The 22,334-nt window shown below is 43.1% G+C and overlaps 2 protein-coding genes across 6 annotated transcripts in view; one reads left to right on the top strand and one right to left on the bottom strand.

The window, feature by feature from the left end:
• The window catches only part of cep112 (centrosomal protein 112), a 92,437-nt gene extending 73,597 nt beyond the window's left edge, over positions 1-18,840 (bottom strand). For all 4 annotated transcript variants that reach the window (XR_011077575.1, XR_011077576.1, XM_068578160.1 and 1 more), the window contains exons 1-9: positions 18,752-18,840; positions 18,225-18,331; positions 17,830-18,020; positions 17,466-17,620; positions 13,337-13,409; positions 11,403-11,480; positions 8,495-8,542; positions 8,289-8,375; positions 2,255-2,341 (exon numbers count right to left, since the gene is read on the bottom strand). Coding sequence is in view for 2 of the 4 variants with exons in the window: in XM_068578160.1 (XP_068434261.1) it covers positions 2,255-2,341; positions 8,289-8,375; positions 8,495-8,542; positions 11,403-11,480; positions 13,337-13,409; positions 17,466-17,620; positions 17,830-18,020; positions 18,225-18,324 (819 nt within the window). In the remaining 2 variants the exon portion in view is untranslated. The remainder of the gene's footprint in view (positions 1-2,254; positions 2,342-8,288; positions 8,376-8,494; positions 8,543-11,402; positions 11,481-13,336; positions 13,410-17,465; positions 17,621-17,829; positions 18,021-18,224; positions 18,332-18,751) is intronic.
• Positions 18,841-19,393: 553 nt separating this feature from the next.
• The window catches only part of prkcab (protein kinase C, alpha, b), an 83,670-nt gene continuing 80,729 nt past the window's right edge, over positions 19,394-22,334 (top strand). For both annotated transcript variants that reach the window (XM_068577900.1, XM_068577899.1), the window contains exons 1-2: positions 19,394-19,692; positions 19,980-20,011. In XM_068577900.1, the coding sequence (XP_068434001.1) occupies positions 19,526-19,692; positions 19,980-20,011 (199 nt within the window). In that variant the 5' untranslated portion in view covers positions 19,394-19,525. The remainder of the gene's footprint in view (positions 19,693-19,979; positions 20,012-22,334) is intronic.

Raw genomic sequence — 22,334 nt, 5'->3', positions numbered from 1 at the left:
CGTCTGAGTGAACCACCTGTGCCGAGGTGTGATGAGGTAACTGCATCTGCTTGCTGCTACCATCTGCGAGCCATTAGTGGAATAAGGCCATGGAGAGTTGGAGCTCCAGTATAAAAGGACAGTCGAGCAAGCTCTATATTGAGGAGGAGGATGTCACAACTGCATAATGTGCATGCACATCATGCCGTTGGTCTGGGATAAAGGCACCTTTTCTTTTTGTGTTCTGCCTACAGTCGCTTGTAAATTGTACTCCATGTTTGCACACAACTTACAGATTTATACTCCTTCAAAGTAAAAAATAAATACAATTATAATGAAAAGCTCATTTGAATTCATAATGACATTGGTATTACCATCCAAACAACAAGACAAAAACAGACTTCTCTAACAACAGATGATGCTCTAAATGCCTGGCTGAAATGGCAGAAAGTATGAGTTGTTATTTTCTCGTCAAGAACCGTCCCAAAGCCCATACGACTTTATCTTTTGAGCATTTTGTTCTATCCAAGTGCACTTAGTTGCCAAGCCTGTCATCCTCTCTGTGTGAATGGGATGGCCGAGATGAAAGGAGGATGGGGCAATTGGAGCAAAGGTCACCTAACATTTAGGGAGACACAATTTTTTTCAATTTATCCAGCCCAGAGACTGTTGGATTTTTAGGGGTGCACCGAGGAAGGTGGGGAAACACAGTCAGGACCAGGGAGAGTGCACTAGGACGTGGGAAATTACAGCTTTTAGGGTGCTTATTTTAGGCTTTTATAAGACATCCTAATGCAGGTGGGAATTCAGCTTTCTATCCGTGACTTTACCCAATATTACCAGTGAAAGGAGTGAAGTGGAGGAAAAAGAAACACAGCTATAATATCTTATAATAGTTAGAACACGAGTATACTCTCTGTGTTAACAGAGAAACAGAAACAAAAAGTCTCAACAAAAACACGAATGTAATTAAATCCATATGGCATTCAAATCAAAAAACTGTTCTTAACTACCCTCTATTGTCTTCTGGGATACACTGTGGTCTGCTGTTAGTTTCGGATCATTAGCACGATCAGAAAAAGATAATGAAAATGTGCTTCTTCAATTGAGGATATTCAATACTTTAGGACTATAAACAGCACTGATCCGCACACTGTTCACTTATTACCCTATCCACAATGACCAGGAGCCTTTAGGCAACATATACATTATTCATACATTAAAGACACCAATTAAAACTAAACTTATCTTGCCCACCTTCCATCAGCATCTTCAGAGGGCACCCCTGAATCTCTCCCCTTTGAAGCCTTTAGAGGGAATACTGGGTACAATTCTGAGGAAATTAAATCGGACATAACTTGCAATCTGTATGTAATTAAAGAGAGAGAGAGAGCGAGGGGGAGAGAGCTGGCTGTCATCCTGTCTCTTGTCAAACAAAAAGAAGCAAATGGGCATCTTTAAGTGGAGAGAAAATTGAAGTGTTTTTTTTCCTTTTTATTAAAAGCTTCTGTGGCAACAAAGGCAAGTCTTAACGGGGACGTGACAGATCCCAGGTGCTTGATCTGCAGGCGAACTGATGGGCACCAAGTGTGAAATAAACCAGCTTCACTGATATTTTCACCCGCTGACAAATAGCTTTGAGGAGCTGATTATTTGCATTATTCGTTTCCTTTTCATTAGCCACCATAATGGAATAAAGTGCCAAAGATGGGCATTGTAACGTGGGTTAACTGGTTTTTGTGAACACTCAAGTGAACAGACCAGCCTGTCCACTGTCCCCAGGATAAATTACCAAGTCATTGTGAGCCATGGTCCCACTACGCTCTTCCCATTCAGGCTCTGACTGGGCTTCTTACTCTATGAAACAATTATTTGCAAAGACAAAGTCAAACTATAACCAATGGACTTGGCATTGAAGACTACAGTATAAACATAGTTCACTGTGCTTCATAAATCTATGGTCAACTATTAAATCAATTTAAGACAAGGTCTGCTGGTTTACTTTGCATCGACACGCATTTTAGAGCTAAAACTAATAATGAATATTAAAGCACTAATAACTTACCTAATTTACATCTTTGTCATTTCCCACAGATAATGTATTGTGGCGTGACCTGTGATGCTACACAGTTTATTGTTGCCCTAAAGACTCATTATAAATGCTGAAATTAAGTCAATATGCCTTTTCATACATTATTTTCATACATTACAAACTACAGCCAGTAATTAGACAGGGAGGGCAGAGAATTCACTACGTTTCCATTTGGATTCTTACTTTCTCAACATCTGCATCGTGTCTCCGTTGCAGCTTCAGCTTCTCCTCCTGGTGCTTGGCCTCCAGCACTTTGATCTTCATCTCACTCTGGAAACGCATAGAAAACCAAATGTCATATTCACAACACTTAATGCTTAAATAACTGAGTGTTATCTGATGTGTTAACTGATCTGTTGTTATTTCCAAATATGAAAGGAAGTTGGTAAGCAAAATACAACATCTGCTTTAAGGATGAAATATTACTTACAACAAGGCAACACAAGTAACAAATGTTGTTCTAGGCAGTTAAACATTGAGAACTTTCTATTTTAGAAAATGGAAGAAAAAACCCATCATATAGTGTGACAGGATAAAAGAGATAACATGAATCTGGATGAAAGACGATAGTGTGTCCCGTCTCGCGCATAAGAGCATCTGATGATGAAACAAACCACATTAACATTTTAAAACATTTATCCGTGAGCAGAGCTTTAAAAAAAACAGTGTGGAGCTCAGATGTATTCAACTGTGTGTGTGTGTTTTGTGCGTGTACGTGACACATGTGAGCACAACAAAGTGACAGCCTGCGTGCACTTCGGAGAACACATAGCAGTTCATTATTAAGAGAGTGGCTGGCTGTCTTCATTTGTTTTCAGAGGATTTAAACTTCGGCACTGTTGTGTGCATGTTGGAGTAGATCTCCCAAAGCTAGACGCCTTCCTGGGGGGGAAAAAGGACCTATTCTTCTATGGTGTCTTTAAACAAAATGATTAGCCATTCATCATTACTGAAAATAACTATCATATCACTGGTGAGACAATATCAGTCAGAAATATCCCGATCGTCAGCCGAGACGAGCGGTCCTGTGGGGCTGAAACGCTCATTACACATTTTCTATTTAATACAGAACTTTACAGCAAGTGGGGCTAAAAAGGAAAACTTTGCCTGAGGGTGTGCCAGAGAAAAAACGGCATGTTTTTATGTCAAAATAAAAAGCAGCTTATTTCTCATCATTCAGTCTTATGTAAATTCCATACGCTTCTTAAAACAATATGCTCTTCTCAGCCTTTTTCCTCGCAACTCTTTCAAGTCGATTTGTTACAAATTACACACAACATGTCTCCTCCACTCACAAACACACAACACATGGCAAGACAGAGAGAACCGTAGACAGAAATATGGCTGACCATTCACTTTGAAGTCACGACTCATGTTTAGTCACCGTCTGTTCTGCCGCGTTAATCAACCCCGGAGCAGCGTGACAATGTTCTTCCTTTAAGTGTGTGTGTGTGTGTGTGTGTGTGTGTGTGTATGTGTGTGTGTGTGTGTGTGTGTGTGTGTGTGTGTGTGTGTGTGTGTGTGGTTAACAATATCCCTTTGTTTGTTCTAGTCGTCAAAACAATTAAAGCGAAAATTCCCATGACATTGCTTGGCACAGTCGACCCACATTAGACCTTCACTGGGTGAAAATCAAAAAGAGAACAGCTGTGATGATGGCCTGATTAAAGATAATATTCAATTACAGTTGTATAAAGTGTATAAATATTGATGCAATACAATGCAGGACAGATAAACAGCATTCTGGATTATTTGAGAAAAAATACGCATCCGTGCTTTGGTGTTGAAATGGCGGCATCTATATAACTAAAGAGTTATATGTTGTTAAGATGTCAGCACTTTATGTTGGATGATCATTCTGAGTGAAAATAAATAAAAGGGCTCCCCCCATTATTGCACTTTAGCTACATATAGACTTGTTATCCTTGACAAAGCTCTGTTAAATGTTCTCTCTTTATATTTCATCTTTTTTCTTGGTTTACCACCATTTCTTGTGCAATTGAAGGGACCACAGGAGACCTGTCAGAGCAGAAGGGGGAAAGCAAAAGAAAGTGAGAGAAAGAGAGAAGGAGAGAGAGAGAGAGAGAGAAAGATGGCAGTGATTGAAACGCGGACGAGTAAGTGGGGACCTGATTCTGCTGGCGCCCCCCGAAAAAAAAGCACATGTGGGGGTGTCATTTTCTCATCCTCTCTTCAAAAGCTCTTTGGAGAAAGTTTGTCAAACTAGATCAGGGGCATTTGAAACTTGTTTATAAAGTCGTCAGTGAGGGAAGGAGGAGGAGGAATGTCGTACACCTAAGGCGTCTGAGATGCCTTCAATCAGCCCGACTGGATGCTACAGCTTTTTTCTCCTCTTCTCTTCTTCAGAGTTGTAGCGAGCGCTGTAAGATGCCATGTTTTTTGACACTCCGCTCATGAAAGGATGATAGGGTGGGAGGGAAGAAGGGGAGGGGTAGTGGTGGCGAGGGCATATGAGAGATGGAATGCAAGGAGAGGACGGAAACAGCTGCTTTTTCTGCTCTCAAAACCGGCGCGGGGGTCAAGGCCTTTTTCCTCAGAGGGATGTGTTCTCAAATCGTCTGCTAACTGTTCGGGCGCCACAAAGCAAGGTTGCGTTTGTGCATCTCCTTCGTCTTGCCTGAGATGCACAATGCCCCGGTGCGTCTTTCATCCTCGGTAAACACAGATGCTCGAGGATAGTCGGTACACAGCGCTCTGCTATCTACTGAGGAGCAGCTAGATGTCATTTCCACACTCTGACAAGAAGTTAATTTACTGCAGTCTGTCCAGATAGTACGGTTGGATGAAAACACTTTTGTTGTATGTTTTTAAAAAAAAAAAAAAAATGTTATAGTTTTAAAGGAAGGTACAGAGGAGAAAAACAGATTAATACTCAAAATGGCTGCTATAAATACATCAACTACATAAGAACCAAGTACAGAGGACAGAATGGCTTTAAATAGTAACGTTATCATTATGGAACATGGTTGGTCTCTTGTGTCTCTCAGTCAGAATCAGTCTTCGGAGCTGGTCCCCTTTAAACTACTAAGGCTCACTAGCTTGATCTTTTTTTAGCTTTGAAAAAGCGTTCAGATAAGAAAGGCTATGGCCCTCTAAATCACGGGCTGAGAGCTCACGCTCCATCCCAGAGGATCCTTAGATTAGAGAGACTGCATCATTACGGCAACAGAAAGCTAAAGGGAGCTGATCCCCAGTCAGGGGCTTGTGACCATTAGAGTGTTGCTGCTTGACACGAAGACACTCGTCTTATGTGCTGTGCTTGGTGCCAGCAATCCCTCAGGTCAGGTACCAAGGGCTTAGTTTGAAGATAGCACGCACGCAATCACATGCCAACTTGAAAAGAAAGATGTGGTGCTTCAGTCAGCCGGTCGGTATCTTCGTCCGTAATCACACATCTTGGTGCCGTGCCCAATTCATCAGTCGCCATTTTATTTAATGTCCAAATAAAGACCCAGTCCTCATAATGCTGAATACTTCTAGGGCGTGCTGAAGGATTAACGGGACTTTGTTGCTCCTGCCAGACATTTCCCACAACTCACCCATGAGCAAACGCACTGTATAAGCAAAGTGACTCCCAGTGATGCTCGCGGTGAAGTTTCTCAGCTGCCACTCATTGTTCCATTGGAAAAGAGCAGTCAGCATTCCCATCAATGCCGTCAGTAGCTGATGAGTTTGGTGTGAAAGCTGAGATGTTCGTTAAGCCGCCGCCAGCTTAATGACATGTGGCGCGTATAACGCTCTAAACCTGGGTAAATTTTCAACTAGGCTCTCCGGATTAAGGGGAAGTGATGTCACTGTGATTTCCTAGACCGGGCCTAGACAGCCACGCAAAGACAGGGGTTGGACAAGGCCTCGAGGCTTCATGAGGAAAGCTTAATGTGGCTTTTGAGGATGATATGGTTACGGTGGGATAGGGGACTTGAGTCACTTCTATAGAAAAATACTGCGTGTGCGGCAACAGCTGTATCCTGTGGGGTTCAGAGTTCCTGAAAACCCCACCTAACTCTCTTAATTACTCAAGTGACTTCAGACACTTGATCAGTGGGGCCATCATGACTGATAAAAAACAGAAGAAAAAGGGGCTTTACAATAGCATGTCATAAACCACAGACCTATTATAACAAACAGGGCAGAGGGTGTAGTCAAATGGGAATTCCCAGAACCTTACAATGGGAATCGGAGATGCACTGGCACAATGCAGCAGAGTTCAAGAGAAGGTTCTGCATATGGCTGATGGGAATGTCATTAGATTTGCAGGTCGTAAACCAAAGTATTGGACAACTTCAAAATGTTGACCAGATGGTGGCTGGATGAAAAGTTAAAGGATCACCATGGAGATGGCAATTCACTCAGGAGGTGGACATGCATGAGTTTAGCAAATTTCATGGCAACCCATCCAACTGGGTATAATGCAATTTACCGAAAAATACAAATGCCAACCTCATGGTGGCAAAGTCAGCGGACCACCAAAAGCAGTAGAATACATCGTCTGGGAATCATTAATGCCTGGACCAAATTTTGTGCCAATCGGTCCAGCAGATGTTGAGACATTTCACAGGATGAGTGAAGACATTGACCTGCCGGTGACGCGAGAGAGGAAAGTCAGAGAATCATTAAGTCAATATGATTTATGCTCTGGGAAAATGGCTGAGAAAAAAATAAATAATAATAATTGTAATCAATCCAGTAGTTGCTGAGATAATTCAGTCTGGGCCAAATGGGAGGACCACACGACCGACTGAAATTGCCCTCTGGAGAGCGGTGCCACAACATGGATAAAAAGCACAAGCGCAGTCTGTTGGCAGTGACTTCTGGACGCTTGTGAGGAGCAGAGTGAATGTAAAACAGCAACACACACTTTTAACAGTCTCTCTTTTAATGCATAGCCATATCTTATTTTTCACTCGTATTTTCCCTACAGCTTCATTTTAATTCCAATAAAAAACAAACTTCTGTATATGAATGAATACATCAGAAATGCAATAGATTGACAGCAGGCAAATTGCACAAACCTAAGCATTATGGGGAAAATGCTCCAGCTCTGCACCATTTCCTCTAATTTCCAAATGTGGCCCTTCCAATGTTTCTCTGTGACTTTCCTGAACTGGTTTCCATATTGAGAGCATTCTGGCCTCAGTGGAAATGACAAGCCAGTTGACTTTCCTCTCTCCTAAAACGTTGTGCTATAAGTCAAGGCCATACAAACTAAATCCGAATGGTATTTACTCCACCATACAAACTACTTATATACAAGAAATGGAGAAATTATTCTTAATTATAAAATAGAAAAGATCAAGAAATAGAGTTGAATCAACCTCTGACTCAAAGTAAAGTTGGTGTGGAGGATAAACATGGTCTTCTGAGATGTGATAAATTCATATTCCCACCACACACAGCTGCATGTAGCAGGTCAGCTAGTCTGAGGCAGGATCAAACAGCATGGGACGTGTCTTTAATGTGTTTGTATTGGTGCTGCTACACTCAATATAAACCCACAGGTAGACCGGCAGACTGGGTGGATGTGTATGGGGGAGTGTGTGTGTCTCTGCATGTGAATGACAAACAGAGCTTTGTTATGACAGGTCAATAAGCAACACCATTGTTGTCCATCATGTCTCATATCCTTTCTCTCTGCCCTTTCTCCCTCCATTCTCGGCCCTCTCGCAGTGAAGCCCATCTAACTGACTGGAGCGCTTTCCCCAAGCAGACATGAAAAGCCACGGCTATTACAGCCAAGTCATGCTCGGTTTTATATTTAACAGTGCGGGTAAAGGCCGATGGTCGGGGAGGGGGGGGAGTGGAAGGAAGGGAGAGGTGGGGAGGGGCAAAGACTTCAAAGCATGCTTTCAGAATGGGATTTTCAGCTTATATCCACATAAGGAAAAAACTGTCATCACTGGGAGCCGGCATTATTTTTGTCTTTTAAGAGCAACGCTCGCCTCGGCCATTTGAACAATACAAACTGTGCACAAAGCGGGATGTAAATGGCTGTAATGGGCCATAAAGCAGTCAAGAGAGCTTTGACTTCTGTGCGTGTACAACACTTGCTGAGGGTACTGAACTGTGAGTAGCATTGGAATGAACATTGTTTTAAATATCATGTGCCTTTGAAAAAAAAGGGAATCATTAAAGAATTCTGATATTCATCACACACAGAAACTTTCAGGTATGGTTGTGGTTCGCGAAGGGCTCTTACTGTGCTGTACACCTCCTTGCTGTGTGCAAGCTGTGGGCTCTGATCCTCTGCTCGGGTACCGCTCCTCCCAAAACCTGGCTTGAAAGTCTACGGAGATAAAGAGGAGCGAGATTAGGTGATGAGGAGTGATGAGGAGTTCAAAGACAACACTTTTGTATAAGTAACAATAAATAAAAGCACAAGAGACCAAAAGAGAGAACACTTACTGGAGAGAAGGGAATGGGGTTCTCTCGCAAATACCTGGGGTTTTCAATCTGAAAGAGTAAACAGAAGAACTTTAGATCTCTCTTTTTCTCCTCCTCACAAAGCCTTACCACCAGGACCAGAATCTAACCTCCGCCCTTAGTTTGTCATAAACAATGCGGGGAACACATCAAACGCTTGGTGCCGTGGCTGGAGTCTCTTCCGTCAACTCTTGTCTGTTTAGAAAGACAGAATGCGTCGGGCTACATCAAGGCATTGTGTGTGTGGCCCGCTCGGTTTCCGCTCTTAGCCCGTCTTTGCTGTCCCAACACGGCCCTTTTGTCAACACTCAGGACCACTAATCTGTAAGCTATCCCCGGTCCGTTTACCGTCACATGGAGACAAATGTGTATACATTCTTGCCAGACACATGTCCTTTGATTATAATATGAAACACAAGGGATGGAAAAAAAAACAGTGAGCTGCTAACCTGAACACAAAAGGGTCACACTCCAAATGACTCTGCAGCGTTACGTCAATACAGATCACTGACTGTGAAACAAACTACAGAAACATCTCATCTCCACAACTTGCAATTTTCCAACCACTATCTGACATTTGTTTATGACCCCATTATTTTCCTGTGAACTCACACTATGGTACAGTGTTTCTCTCTCATGCTCTGCGGCTGTCTATAGGGGCTGCTAACTAGCGGCAAGATCACAGCCTTCCAAAACAGTGACGGCGACTTTGGAGATGACAGCGTTGACGCACAGTAAACAGTTCTGTTGCAAAGCTTCTTTAACATGAGCATGAAGGAGGAGAACAAGTGAGGAGGAGGAAGACGAAGAGGAGGGATGTGCGGGACTTATTCAGCTGCAGTTAAATGAAAAGGATTTAATGTTGTGAGGTGGCGCAACCCACACAAAGCCGATCCAGAAGGAATGGAGGATGAGCGAATAGAACCTAAAAGAACCTCAAAGCTTGGCACTAAAATAGTTACAGCTACAGTACGAGGATAAAGTCACAATCTGTTGCTTCAGGGTGAGCAAGCGACAGCGGAAATAGATGAAAGCAGCTCTGTCTCCCGACTTAGTCGTGATGCAGGTAAAAACAGGTCAGACATTTTGTTAGCTGACATACTATAAGCTCCCAACAAAAGGAGACATCCGGCTTGACACCGTGAACACGAACAAGACCAGACCACTCAATACATCAGCGCAGAGCAGCATCAATGGTGAGTGCCACGATGTATGATGAATTGCTACTTAAATTTGGCACTGGCACAAAAAACACACACAAAAAAAAAAAAAAACATATTTACCAAGTGATGAATCAATCAATATCCCTCTAAACTAGTGCCCAGGCAGAAAACAAGAATGGGATTTATTTTTATACCCACAGACAAGCCAGTCATCAGATTTGATTGAGCAAGGCCCACAGGGCAAGGAAGACATGTAGACTAAATGCTGTTGCGGTGCAATGCTGGCACAGCGTTGCGATACTAAACTTGGATTTGGTGCACACGTATGCCTGTGCGCAGACTCTTATCCTGCGCGCCCACACACATGCTCCTGTGTGTGCACATGTTTGTCCAGCCTCGCAGCTGGCACAGCGTCCTGTGTCATTGGAAGCTGGCGTGGACGGATGCAGAAGAGGAACACTCCACATCACAAGGCCTGGCATCTCCAGCCAAACAAACACACGGTGATTGATGGCTTCCTAGTTTTCGACGAGCGTTGAGCAAGCCGTCAGTACACCCTTTTAACCGCAGACAATGGACGCCCAAGAGGCCGGCACTACCATTGAATTCTGCATGAAAAAGTAAGCCAAAGCCCATCAGAGATACAACTCTAACAGGCCACATTGCAGCTGGAACTCCTGCCTGAGTCTGAAGCAATCTGCTGTCTGCTGTCCAGCATGGCCACCATGCTGACTACACAGACGTTATTACATTAGGGGTGAAATGAACAAAACGATACGGACTGCTTCAGAAGATCTAAAGCAAAGCTAAAGATGTTCTGGATAGAGTGACGCTCGGTCGTGCTCAAATTCTGTTGGAGCTGGGCGCTTTGATGCAGTGCATCTATAAAACTTCTGTAAACTTGAAGGGGGTTGGCATGTGTGTGTGTGCGTGTGTGCGTGTGTGTGTGAAAGAACATCTGTTGATTTGAAAGATGCAGGCTTGAGGGAGCGTTGCCAGGCAATGCCTCTTATCAGCGTCTCAACACAGACGAGTGCCGAGCGGGGCAGTGCACGGCTTCACTTCTGTTGATAGATACCTCAGATTACTCCCGAATTTAAAAGAGAGAGGGAGAGTAACGTGGAGAGAGGGAGAGTAACGTTGAGAAAGGTAGATGGACGGACAGAAGTGCCAGAGAGAGCGAAAAGAGAGTAGGAGACAGACGGAAACAGTTTAGAGAAAGAGAAGAAGACAGTAAGTGAGAGCGGCTGTGCTGGAGAAGACATCCGGATGAGTAATGTGGGGGAGAGGGCAGAGGCGACAAGCAGAAGAAAAAGAGCAACTCAAGGTCATGCTGGTGAGGAGATAGGGAATGAATGAAGGGAATAAAAGAACATGAGGGCAGAGTGCTTATCAAGCCCTGGCCTGCGGCACTCCAGCCAGAGCAGATAAGAGAGGCGCACACATCTTCAAATACTCAGTTTACACAACCCTTCTCACACTCCTCATCCCACCCTCACGTCCCACAATAGCAATGAGCTGTCTCATGGAAGTGGTTTAAAGAGGACAGAGGTGAACGTTCCCCCCCTTTGTTTAGCCGTGCGTAGGCAATGCAACTCAGCCCCATTTGCCCTCTTACTTTAGGTGTGCTCGTGAGCTCAAGCGATCAGATTCACTGGAACTGTGGATGATCTGCAGCATGACAGCTGCATGTAACCAAGAAGCTCAAGGCATGCCCCTGGACTCACCCCCAGGTTCCAGCTGTTGAGACGAGCCTCCAGGTCACTGTCATCGGGAGACATTTCTGCCTTCAGCCTCGCATCGCCCTGAGGATTAAAAAAAATAAAAAAAGTGTGAGTGTAAGAGTGTGTAAACAGCAGAAACAAAATGGAAATTAAGTTATAAATTAGAGGAGGGAATTCAATGAATTCTCTGATTGGAGGTTTGGCCTTAGGAAGCAAAGAGCAGATAGTGATGGAGGTTATCTTTTTTTTTTACACAATATAACTCCTCTCTTGGCAACAACATCATTCTTTTTTTTGTTTTTACAAGCTTACAGACGTACAGTACACCCACATGTGTTCTCCTCCTGCACTAACAGCTTTCTACTCCCTCGTTATCTCCATCTCCTCCACCCTCGCTCTCCTCCCTCTCACATACACCGCTCCAGATGTTTGGCAGTTCCACATCATTTCCGTCATGCAGTAAATTCCACAAGAGGGGCATATGCAGCTTAACTGCCTGTCATCCTTGTTTTCCCCAGCCTTTTGTTACAACGGGCCTCCGGATTTCTTTTATACAGTATAATTTGAATGCTTCTAGGGGTTCTGTTGATACAAGATCAGTTTACTCAAGTCAAAGTTGGGCAGCAAGGTTGAAATGGGGGAAATATCTTATAAAGTTGAGAGAGAGCGATAGAGAAAGGAGAGATGTTGTTTAATTTGATTAGGATCTGGTGGAGTGTGGAGCTTGGCTGTACCTCAACGGAACTGCACTGACAGAGAAATCGCTGAATGAATAGCTCGGGATTAAATGCACCTTCTGATTAAAAAAGCATTAAGGTCCCAGAGCCTCACCCTCGACAAACAGAGTAAACGTTTCATTTCAATATCTAGGAATGCCGAGTATGCGGGTCACTGGCTGTTCAAAGCAGCGTGTCGCAGTCTCTGTATCGAACCAGGAATTAAACGCATTGTGTTCAACACTGATAAGTATGAATGGCCTCAAATGTATGATGTACTCGCAGTTGTGCAAACATCGTCTTTGTCCATGAACATGTTCGGGAGATTTATGGTGGTTTGATGACACAATAAAAGCCCTGAAAACATATTTCTAAACCAACTTTGCCTGCCGTCTGACATTAACAAACAATTTTCTGTCAAAGTTACAACAGAAACACCTCGCACATAATATAATTCAACAGCACCACCAACCCAAAAAAATTAAGTTGCATCATCACCTCTTTAATACAGCTTAAACACAAACTGGACATTAAAACCTCCGTAGAGTTAAGTTTTAGCTAGGTGCACCTAATAAATTGTTAGCTGAGTGTATGTTACTGTTCAATGTATTGTGGTCCCAACTGTTAGCTCCACTTTCGCTGCTTTAAACAGCAACTTATGAGTTCAGGGAATTTCCTCCGGCTTCATGGGAAAATAAGTTCAAGAATTTTCCAAATTGGTTGACATTAAAGAAGAAAGCAAAACATTGTGGCCACTGTTTGTATTGGCACCAGCGGGTTTGCTGGTAATATTTCAATGTGTCATCACAGCGACCTATAAATCTGAAAAAAAAACATCTTGTTGAATTTTACAAAAAGGGACAGTTCCCCTCCTCTTACCTGTAGTGTTTCATGGAAACGATGTGCTTCACGGTTTGTGATATGAAATGTACTTTTTATAAAATGTAATATTGTAGTTTTGAAATCTTTAAGAGCTGATGCATTTAAAACTGAGTTGATTGCGTCTCGCTTCACTCTCATCAGCGACGAATTTTAAGTTGCTATTCGATCTAGATTGTTTTGATGAGTGTGGCCGAGTGTTGGAACATACTGATAAAAAGCACAACTGGTGAGAGGAAACGTATGCATTTCTGATTTTGAGGGGAACTGTCCCTTTAAGACAAGTCTGGCAGGGAAGTCCAGGGGAGTGGTTGACAATCTGAAACATGTTGTTGAACTAACCATCCTGGCATCACGTTTGAGGGGACTGGAGGACATCGGTCGTGGTGGAGGCTTTTCCTCATACAGTCTTCTCCTAGAAGAGAAAAGAAAGAAACAGAAAGAAAAGTGTGAGAGGTTACTCTGTAGTACAATGTGTGTGTCTGCTTTTGTCCCCTTTGTTTGCATATGAATGTGCTTGCGTAGGCAGCCAGCCTCGCGATTTACACAGATCAACATCTGGCATTGGTTGCATGGTTTGTGGTCTGTATTTCATCCCATCTGAACAATAAACGTCTCTGCTGTACATCACTTTGTTTCCATGGACAGCCCACGGGGCACCAGTCTACGGCTTGTACAATCCTTTTATAATCATGCACCTTAATCATTGTCTCATCAAGTCCTGGTCCATCATGGCTTAAACAAGGAGATTAACAGGGAAACTGATTATATTCGTTGGCACACAAATACACACGCTTTTCATTTTACTACACTCTTGCCCTCGCACATACACACGCTCACAAAAGGCCTAACGGAGCTCTCTATCTCATTAAGCGCAGGCACATGAGACACTAATGGCCCACTAATGCTAATTGAATGAAGATGTGAAAGGAGACGAAAGGATGTAGGACAACAATGAAGAAGAAGAAAAGTCGCTGTCATCTAATAGAGACGTCAAATTGCGTACTAGAGGGCACTGTTTCACACCCGGCATGGAGCCGATATGGGCGCTCTTTTTCTCCCATATGATCGTTTTTAGATATCTGGAAATTAGAATTTTGAACCTTATTTATCACAGGCGCCGTTTTCTCGTGGTGGAAAGCGCCATCGCTGTGAGGTTTCTGGAAGGATATCTGTGCAAACAGTATTGGTTATTTGTATCTTAAACCTCAAATCCCTCCATTTAGTGAGCACGCCTTCAGCACCGACTAACAAGTGGAAGGCCGGCTATGTTATTGCTATGTTCCCGAAATGTGTTGCATATAAAATGTATGGGTACTGTTTGAAGCTTGTATTTAAGTAATTGATGAGTATTTTGTACTCAGGGCTCTCTTGATCTAAATGATGAATTTAAGAAAGCTGAGCTAAACCTTCACATAATGACATAATTACCGTCAAAGAACATGTCAAAGGGATTGGTGCCAAATAAGATACTAGTAAATATGACTCTGGGTATACAGAATGGACAAAATGTTCAGGGGCACACCTCAGTTAGATTCTTTGAGCCAGGTTTCTTGGTTGGTTTTTCATTATTCATTCATTAAAGAGTGTTCACTGGTCTGAAAAATTACAATATCCACTCTTGATGCTGCCCAATGATGTCATTGAGCGGCGTGATGGACATTTACACACCAGAACGTCTCAGTAACATGCCATGTATTGTAATTAATGCTTTATAAATACACAAACTAACCCGAGGACCATCAAAGTGCTGATGCACAGTTAAATCACGGCAGCATTAACGATCACAATACAATACTTAATAACACTGTTAGGGAGTACAGACTTCAGCTTTTGTGTACTCACTCCTGTCTCTCTCACATACACACCTGCATGCACATGCAGCCATGAAACTTGGCTAAGCGGGCCTCTAAGTCAACAGGTGGATGAGGATAATTGAATCAGATGTGTCTGGAGTCTAAGGCCCAGAGATCAAAGCAGTGGCAAGTCAGGCCAGGGCCAGAGCCCCACACCCACACACGAAAATGAGAACACCGTGTAGAGCCTCAGAAGCTGCAGCTCGGCTGATTAAAGCAGCCTGACATCCATACCCCACCCTGACCTCCAGGTGTAGAGCCAGGTCTCAGCCCCGGGCACCTTCAGGAAGGCCGTCTGACCTTGGGACACAAACCTCTCTCAGCCCCTGCACTCCGTCCACCATAACACAAAACTGCCTGGAGGCAATATCGGTGGAGACACTATGGCCTGTGAGCAAGAGACGTGAGGCGTTCATACCAGCATTAATGGCTGACTACTGCCACTGCAAGGACAATGTTATTGTCATACATACGGAGTAAAAAAAATGGAGAGGAGGGAGATTGGTAGATTTGGTAGTAAAAGATTTCATATGTGGATGAAAAGCAAACACATGGAATGCAGAAGTCAGAGGAGGAGACAAGAGAAAAACAAGAAATAAAAGAGGCACGAAAACAAATGCATAAAAGAGAGAATGTGAACATAGTGAGTAGAGTAATATAAAGAGATGAACTGAACTTGAACACCTGACACCAGGAATGCAGATTACAAAGTTAACATATCAAAATCAACACACATCCACCATTTTCTCTTGTATGTCTTTGTCATACTCGGTTTCCTTTGAACACAACGTGACATAAGAAGATGGACAGGGTATGTTGGCTAATCACCAAAGCTGTTTTCTATGATCTCTTTACCCTCACTGACAGCATTTGCTTTCCCACAGCATTCCTCTGTTGGAATTCGTGCAATAGACAAAGCAGTGGCTCCATCTTGTGGGTAAATTAGGAACAACAAGGAAATAGTCAAATGCATTTTGGACTAATGAGGTCTCTCTCTCTCTAACTCTCTCTCTCTCTCTCTCTCTCTCCCTTCAAATATGTTCTGCTGGTGGGACACGGCCACAGGCGAGATAATGAGTGTGACAAATATTTAAAGACAAGTCCTAATAATACTTTCTGAGAATTAAATATTCTACACCCCGACAGTAAAATATGAATTACATATGGCAGCAGAGGGCCTGTACTCTTTCTTACACAGTGCCCTGGTGGATATTAAGCTCTTTGCTAGATTTACAGTGCTCTCTTTTTATCATGCTAATGAGCATATCAAGCCACTAGGCTCTGATTTGCTTTTCCTTGTTAATTGGAATGAAAAACCCTGAGCCATTACTAACATCACTTTGTCAAGCGCATGCATTGCCTGCAGTCAGAGGAAATATCCCTGAGCAAACTAGGATGACTGGTGATTTAGGGACGCGTGTTGAAAGAGTTCACACGGAGTTATGAACATGATTAAATGTATTGATGTGATTTTTTGCAGGTGTACCAAAGTAGAACATGAGCTTTCAGACAACAAGTTCTAATCAAGTGGCACATTTCTTAATCCTAAACTCTAAAAAAAAATTAAGAAACAACCTAATGAGCTACCAAGCCTTATTCTGTGCTTTCTTCTCTGCCCTGTGGGGATTAGACCTCAAGTTCAACAACTGGGAAAGTGTAAAAAGGCGAATAACAGAACGATAGATCGAGAATACAAGAGGTTCCTCATCCTCTCATGCGGATATGATGTGCGTCTCTTTGAAAAGTCAGAATGGACAGCTCAAGCAGACTGATGCAAGAACTTGGCAACGCCTTTGGCTTTTCAGATAGTTCTGCTGAGCAAATACGATGGTCACAAAGGCTGTGTGTACCCAGCTTCACAGCCAAGTTCAATTTTAGTTTAATAAAATAACATCAACACATGGATAAATATCTTATGAGTTATGTAGCATCCTCTCTCTCTCTCTCTCTCTCTCTCTCTCTCTCTCTCTCTCTCTCTCTCTCTCTCTCTCTCCCTCTCCCTCTCTCTCTCTCTCCCTCTCTCTCTCTCTCTCTCTCTCTATCTCTCTCACATACAGTATATTTAAAAGATTTTACGTTGTCAAACATCTATTTGTGCAGACACACAAAACTATAGTTGAATGCTCATATTTGCCTTGTGTCTGTAAAATGTGATGCATTTCGAAAGAGAAGGAAGCCATGACACCTCACTGCCATTCGAACCAGCCACTGGGAATTCTTCAGGGAATAAATTAAAATATGTTCTGCTAAGGAAAGTGATATATTGCTAATAGACCGGTATAACTGACAGATAATATAATGAGTCTGTTCATTTGAGTCTGCTGACACCCTGCTTCTTGCTGTTAGAAGGATTCATTCACTTCACTGTTAAAGTTGAATTACATCAATAATCACAAGATAAATGTTTGACTTCTGTCTGTATACACAACCCTTTTCCATGTCACCAAGTTGGTCTGAATGTATGTGTAATAAATTAGTAACAGATTTGAGATTTGCACTTTGCAGACCCACATACACATCCAGCCATTGCACCATACATTCTGGCTCTAAGTCAGGACCGTGCAGCAAGCCAAGTATATATTAAAGTGAGGAGGTAATGTACAATGGGATAGTACCTGTGGTGAGGTGAGGAATGGGCTCGGTCCTGAAGCAGACTGGCTGCCAAACTGTCATCAGTGTAGCCACCCAGCTCTCCCATCACCCAGTCAGGCAGACCTGCAATGCTCTGCTCTACAGATTGACCACCCAGTGGTTCATCAAAGTAGATTGACTGAAAAGGAAAGTTCACAGAGAGGAGACAAATATTTGGTTAATTAAGTCAGTTTCAAATTTGCAAAATGTTGCATTAAATCACTTTTAAAGACGCATATCTGACCCATGTCACCATGTTCGTAAACTTGACTTTGAGGTCCATTATTCTACAAATGAAGGCGGCATATAGTCATTACTAGATGGCAATATTAATAGCACCATTCTTACCATGTAGGCCGGGAGTGTCTTGAGGCTGCCAGGCTCTGGTTTGCTGGTGAAAGGCCTCTCTAAGACCCCTCTTTTAAGCATGTAAAGGAGCAAACGGGCATGCATGTTGCGGTTCTTACGACCCATCACACCTGAACCACATGTAGCCGGGTCACACAGCTTCTTTATCCATATTGCACATCGCTGGCGCTCTAGAGTCAATGGAAGAGAGATTGAAAGTGGAGATAACTCGACAGGAAATTAAATATATTAATGTATGATCTTGTCAGTGAGGTTCTGGTAGTTGTCTGGTGGCATTATTTGCTTGGAATATTAAAAGAAACGCAGAAACCAGAGCCAGTGTGTGATGTTAACTCACGTTCAGTGACGTGAGCAGGGATGACATGTCCTCTCACCTGTCTTGTTCTGGTGTTTAAGAACATACGGCTTCATGTCCAACAGGAAATGGTCAAACTCAGTGTCCAGCCGGTTCCACGAGTCCTCCTGTTTGCTCATGGCTTTCCTGGGAGATGAACACATGGATTCAACGGGGAATAATAAGTCAGATGCTGACTACAGACACGAGCTACATTGAGTATTTGAATCTGACTTGTTTCAAAAGAGTGGACGTCGAGCTAGTTATGAGAAAGGGTAACACAGTGTCACGTGTCGGCATAACGTGACATGACAACCAGCTAATAACTGCACTGTTCACACACTAGCTAACCTAGTTAGCGTTAACTAATCAGCGGTGGTTAGCAATACATCAGGAGTGAGACTCGAGCGCAATTGAAGCATTAGCACACGAGCTAAAGCGGGGTAAAACGCTTGCGGGGTATTTTTTTTATTTTTTTTGAAAGACTTCCACAAAGAAACAGACGAACACGCTTTGTGGAGTTATTTTTTAATGCAAATGCTAAATACCGTGTGAAAAGCGACTTACTTTGAGCCCGGATTTGGCCGCTCAAAACGGTTCAAAACTTCAGCTTCCTCACTTTACGACACATCCGGTTTCCGTGGAGCGTCTCATTGTTGCCATGGTTATATATTAGCTTCCCAGTTGGCTTTCAGGCAACATCAATTGACTATATCCATGTATACTGTGTTTTTATTCCTGCTAGTTTTTTTAATATGAAAACTGTGTATAAGGTTCAAACTAAGAAAGACTAAAGCCTCAGCAACATTTAATGGAGACCAATAAGGTGTAATATCTGAGACAGCTGATGTGTGACAGTCTGTTTAGTCAAAAACTGCAATGCACTTTAAATCCACACGATGGTGCACTACATCTGCAATTGGGATGGTCATTAACGGATGGAGGGACATGCCTTCTTGGGTTATTCCTCATTAGAAACAAATAAAGCCTACATATATAATTTTTGCACATGCAAAATACCCTGATCTAGTGCACAGAGACAATTAGAAGACGTGCAGGGCAGGTGTTTAGGTAACCCCCAAACTTATGAACTCTACCGCGAAGTTAATTGTGCGCTGAAATTGAAAGGAAATATTCCCAGAGCACGTGAGGGCGGACTTTGCCGACGTCACTTTGAATGAAAAAGAAGCGCTCAGCTGTGGTCCGGGCAGAGGGGAGGCGTGCGGTCTGTCAGGAGCTCCTCCAGAAGAGACTGCGCCTCTCGTCTGAGACGAGGACCTCACAGAAATCTCATCGGGACGACACCAAGTTGTGATTGTTGTAGTTTGGTTAGTACCCATTATGGCCGACCATCTTTTACATTACAACGACTCGGCTGGAGTTGGGAACCGATTCGCCCGCAAAGGGGCTTTGCGGCAGAAAAATGTGCATGAAGTGAAGAACCACAAATTTACTGCGAGATTTTTCAAGCAGCCGACGTTCTGCAGCCACTGTACAGACTTCATATGGTAAGCATCCCCAGGGCACCTGTGCGTTTAATGCAGATAGCCTTTCACTCACTTTTACTGCAGATTTTAGACTGCAATATTGTCAATGCTTTGTTTAAGTTTATCATTTTCAAATTTAAAGTCTAAACGGCATTTAGTGTACACACATACTTTAGTAGCTGTAGGGACTTAGAGCAAGCAAGATAGATAAGTATAACACAGATGCATAAGCTTAGCTACCAAGTAAACAAGTTCTTGAACATACAACTTATTGCCGTAAAACCCTAATTGTGTCATTTGTGTTGCAGGGGATTTGGGAAACAAGGATTTCAATGCCAAGGTAAACTACTTGCATGTGTGTAGGTGCATTCCTTATTGACACAGGCATGTTCCTTATTGACAGAGGCACAGAAGACACTAGAGTAGCACAAACATAACCAGGTGGCGGTTTGACCCAAGTTAAACAAGCCTAGCGCCACAAAGCCACAGCAGGAATGAAGCTACGGGTCCACCAAGCATAAGAGCTGAGCGTGCTTTGTCATGAAGCGGTTTGCCATCTCATGCGAACATCCAATTCTCTTAACTGTTCACTCCAAAACCTCCATTATGGCATTAGCAAGCAGTTAGATAAGAAGATACTGTATTGAGGTTGCAATCTAGTGACAAGGAAATCTACAAAACATATTTAAAGAAAAAGTTTTTATTTGGTTTCTTGAGAGCACATCATTCTGCAAAGACAAGAAATCAGCCAATTAATATTTGTGAGACAGTTACTTTGAAATGTTAAGTGAACCATACTGGCCATATTGTTTACGAGTCCTGGAAGACACAATGATGAAGTATTGTCAAATAAGCATTTAGAGAAGGTTAGTAGTGACCATACCTTCAAGGGTTCTTTGCAGCCTGAGAAGCTGTAGACCCTAAACACTTCTTTGATGGGGAACTTCTGGCGAGTACCTGGATTTGCTTTGGAGATAACTGGCCCGCTGGTAGCCGTTTCTGGACTGGACAATATAGCTTGAAGGTGAATGGGGAGAACGGAGCGAGTCGCTCACCCTCTGGGTATTGAGAACATTTTGGGTGCCGACAACTGGGGTTTGTTGGCGGTAGTTCATTGGCCTAAAGTTGGGGTTCTCTCCGCCATAGAACCCAGAAGAGGGGCTTCCCAGCCTTGAGGGATAGAAAGGCCGAGCTCCCACACTAGTTGGGTTACTGGGGAATGGGCCCTGTTGTGTGGCGGAAGGTGAAGATCCTGTGCTTGCGTAATTAGCATTGCCATACCGTCCTGCAGTATTTGCAGAATGCCCAGATGTATATAAAGTATGTACAGGGCCTGGCCGACTCAATGCTGGAGCACGTTGCGGGTAGCTGGGGCCTAAAGGAAACACAAGTTCTTTGGCAGGGTCGTCCCGGCTCCAGTCTCTTGGACGACCATTAACGAGCCTCTCCAACTTTGAACTTTGGGTGTCGGGCACGTCTTGTGGAGACGGGACCGGACCAAGCCATTGGCCAACTGAAGGCTTGTTGTAGGGCGTGTGAGCAGCGGCGAGCGGTAAGTTGTCTGGAGCCTTCCAACTGTGCTTATCAAGCTCTCCAGAAGCCGAAGTGTCAGCTTGATAAACGTCGCCGTAGTTATGCAAATCAGCCTTATAGCGATATCCTTGTACTTTAAAAAAACAATAAAGTCAAAACATTAGATATTGCTGAAGCCTGATGTGTTAAAGAAGAAACATTCTTACCGTTTGGTAATCCAGCACTGCAGTCAAACAGCAAAAAACAAATCCAGGAAACACTGCAGGACAGGAAAAAACAAACATCCAATTAAAATCTCTGTTAAACATAATAGGAACAAAAAGTGCAAAGAAATGTTCAACGCCAATAAAATATACCACAGAAGGAGTCCAAGAGCCATGGCTATTAGCTGAAAAGCAGCACCCTGTCCTTCTCAGAAGCTATGGATTGCGCTGTGCCGCTCACTGGGACCGACTAGCTTTGAGAGAAACTGCTGCTGTGTTAAACATCGCTTTGTGTCTTCTTTATATACTGGTCCTACTAACGAAGCCGATCAGCAACAGCTGCTCAGACAACAATTAACAGCCAAATCGTTAGCAGGTGTGGCAGCTGGACAACTCAACCCACTGTATTGAAAGTTATCTTGGTGTCCAGAAATATTTTCTAATTTTGCTCATTTGAAGAACACTGAACTCATTTCTTTGATTTGACCTTGTATTTTGCACAAAGCAGTCAGAAGGCTGGATTTTCACTTAATGCTTTTACGTGAAGTCAGGATGCCACACATGCCCTGAAATCAACACCCTGATGCCACCATCTTTGCTGGTGTAACATTTCCCTCCAGACATCTGATACTGTAGCAGTCAAAGGGGAGAAAGGCAAAGGAAAGTGCAAGGAGTGATGGAGACAAAGGAGAAAACAGTAGGAAGAGTTGTAAAGGGGATTACTGTTGTCATATTAAGGTTACAAGAAACACAATGTAATGTAAAATAAAAGATGACATAATGGAGAGAGAGGAAGATAATGGAAATTATATATATGACGTCTCTCTAATTAAAGTAGACATACCATTTTGATTGTTCTCCCTCTTTTGTATTGTATTTGTGCAAGAACATTAATTGATGTATGGCACAACAACTCCACATGCTTTG

This window comes from Clinocottus analis, unplaced genomic scaffold (genome assembly GCF_023055335.1).
Source record: "Clinocottus analis isolate CAN_PGR_092001 unplaced genomic scaffold, fCliAna1.0.p SCAF_16, whole genome shotgun sequence".
In the NCBI taxonomy this organism is placed as follows: Eukaryota; Metazoa; Chordata; class Actinopteri; order Perciformes; family Cottidae; genus Clinocottus; species Clinocottus analis.
Note: the sequence above shows the minus strand (reverse complement) of the source record. Positions and strands in the feature narration are given on the sequence as shown.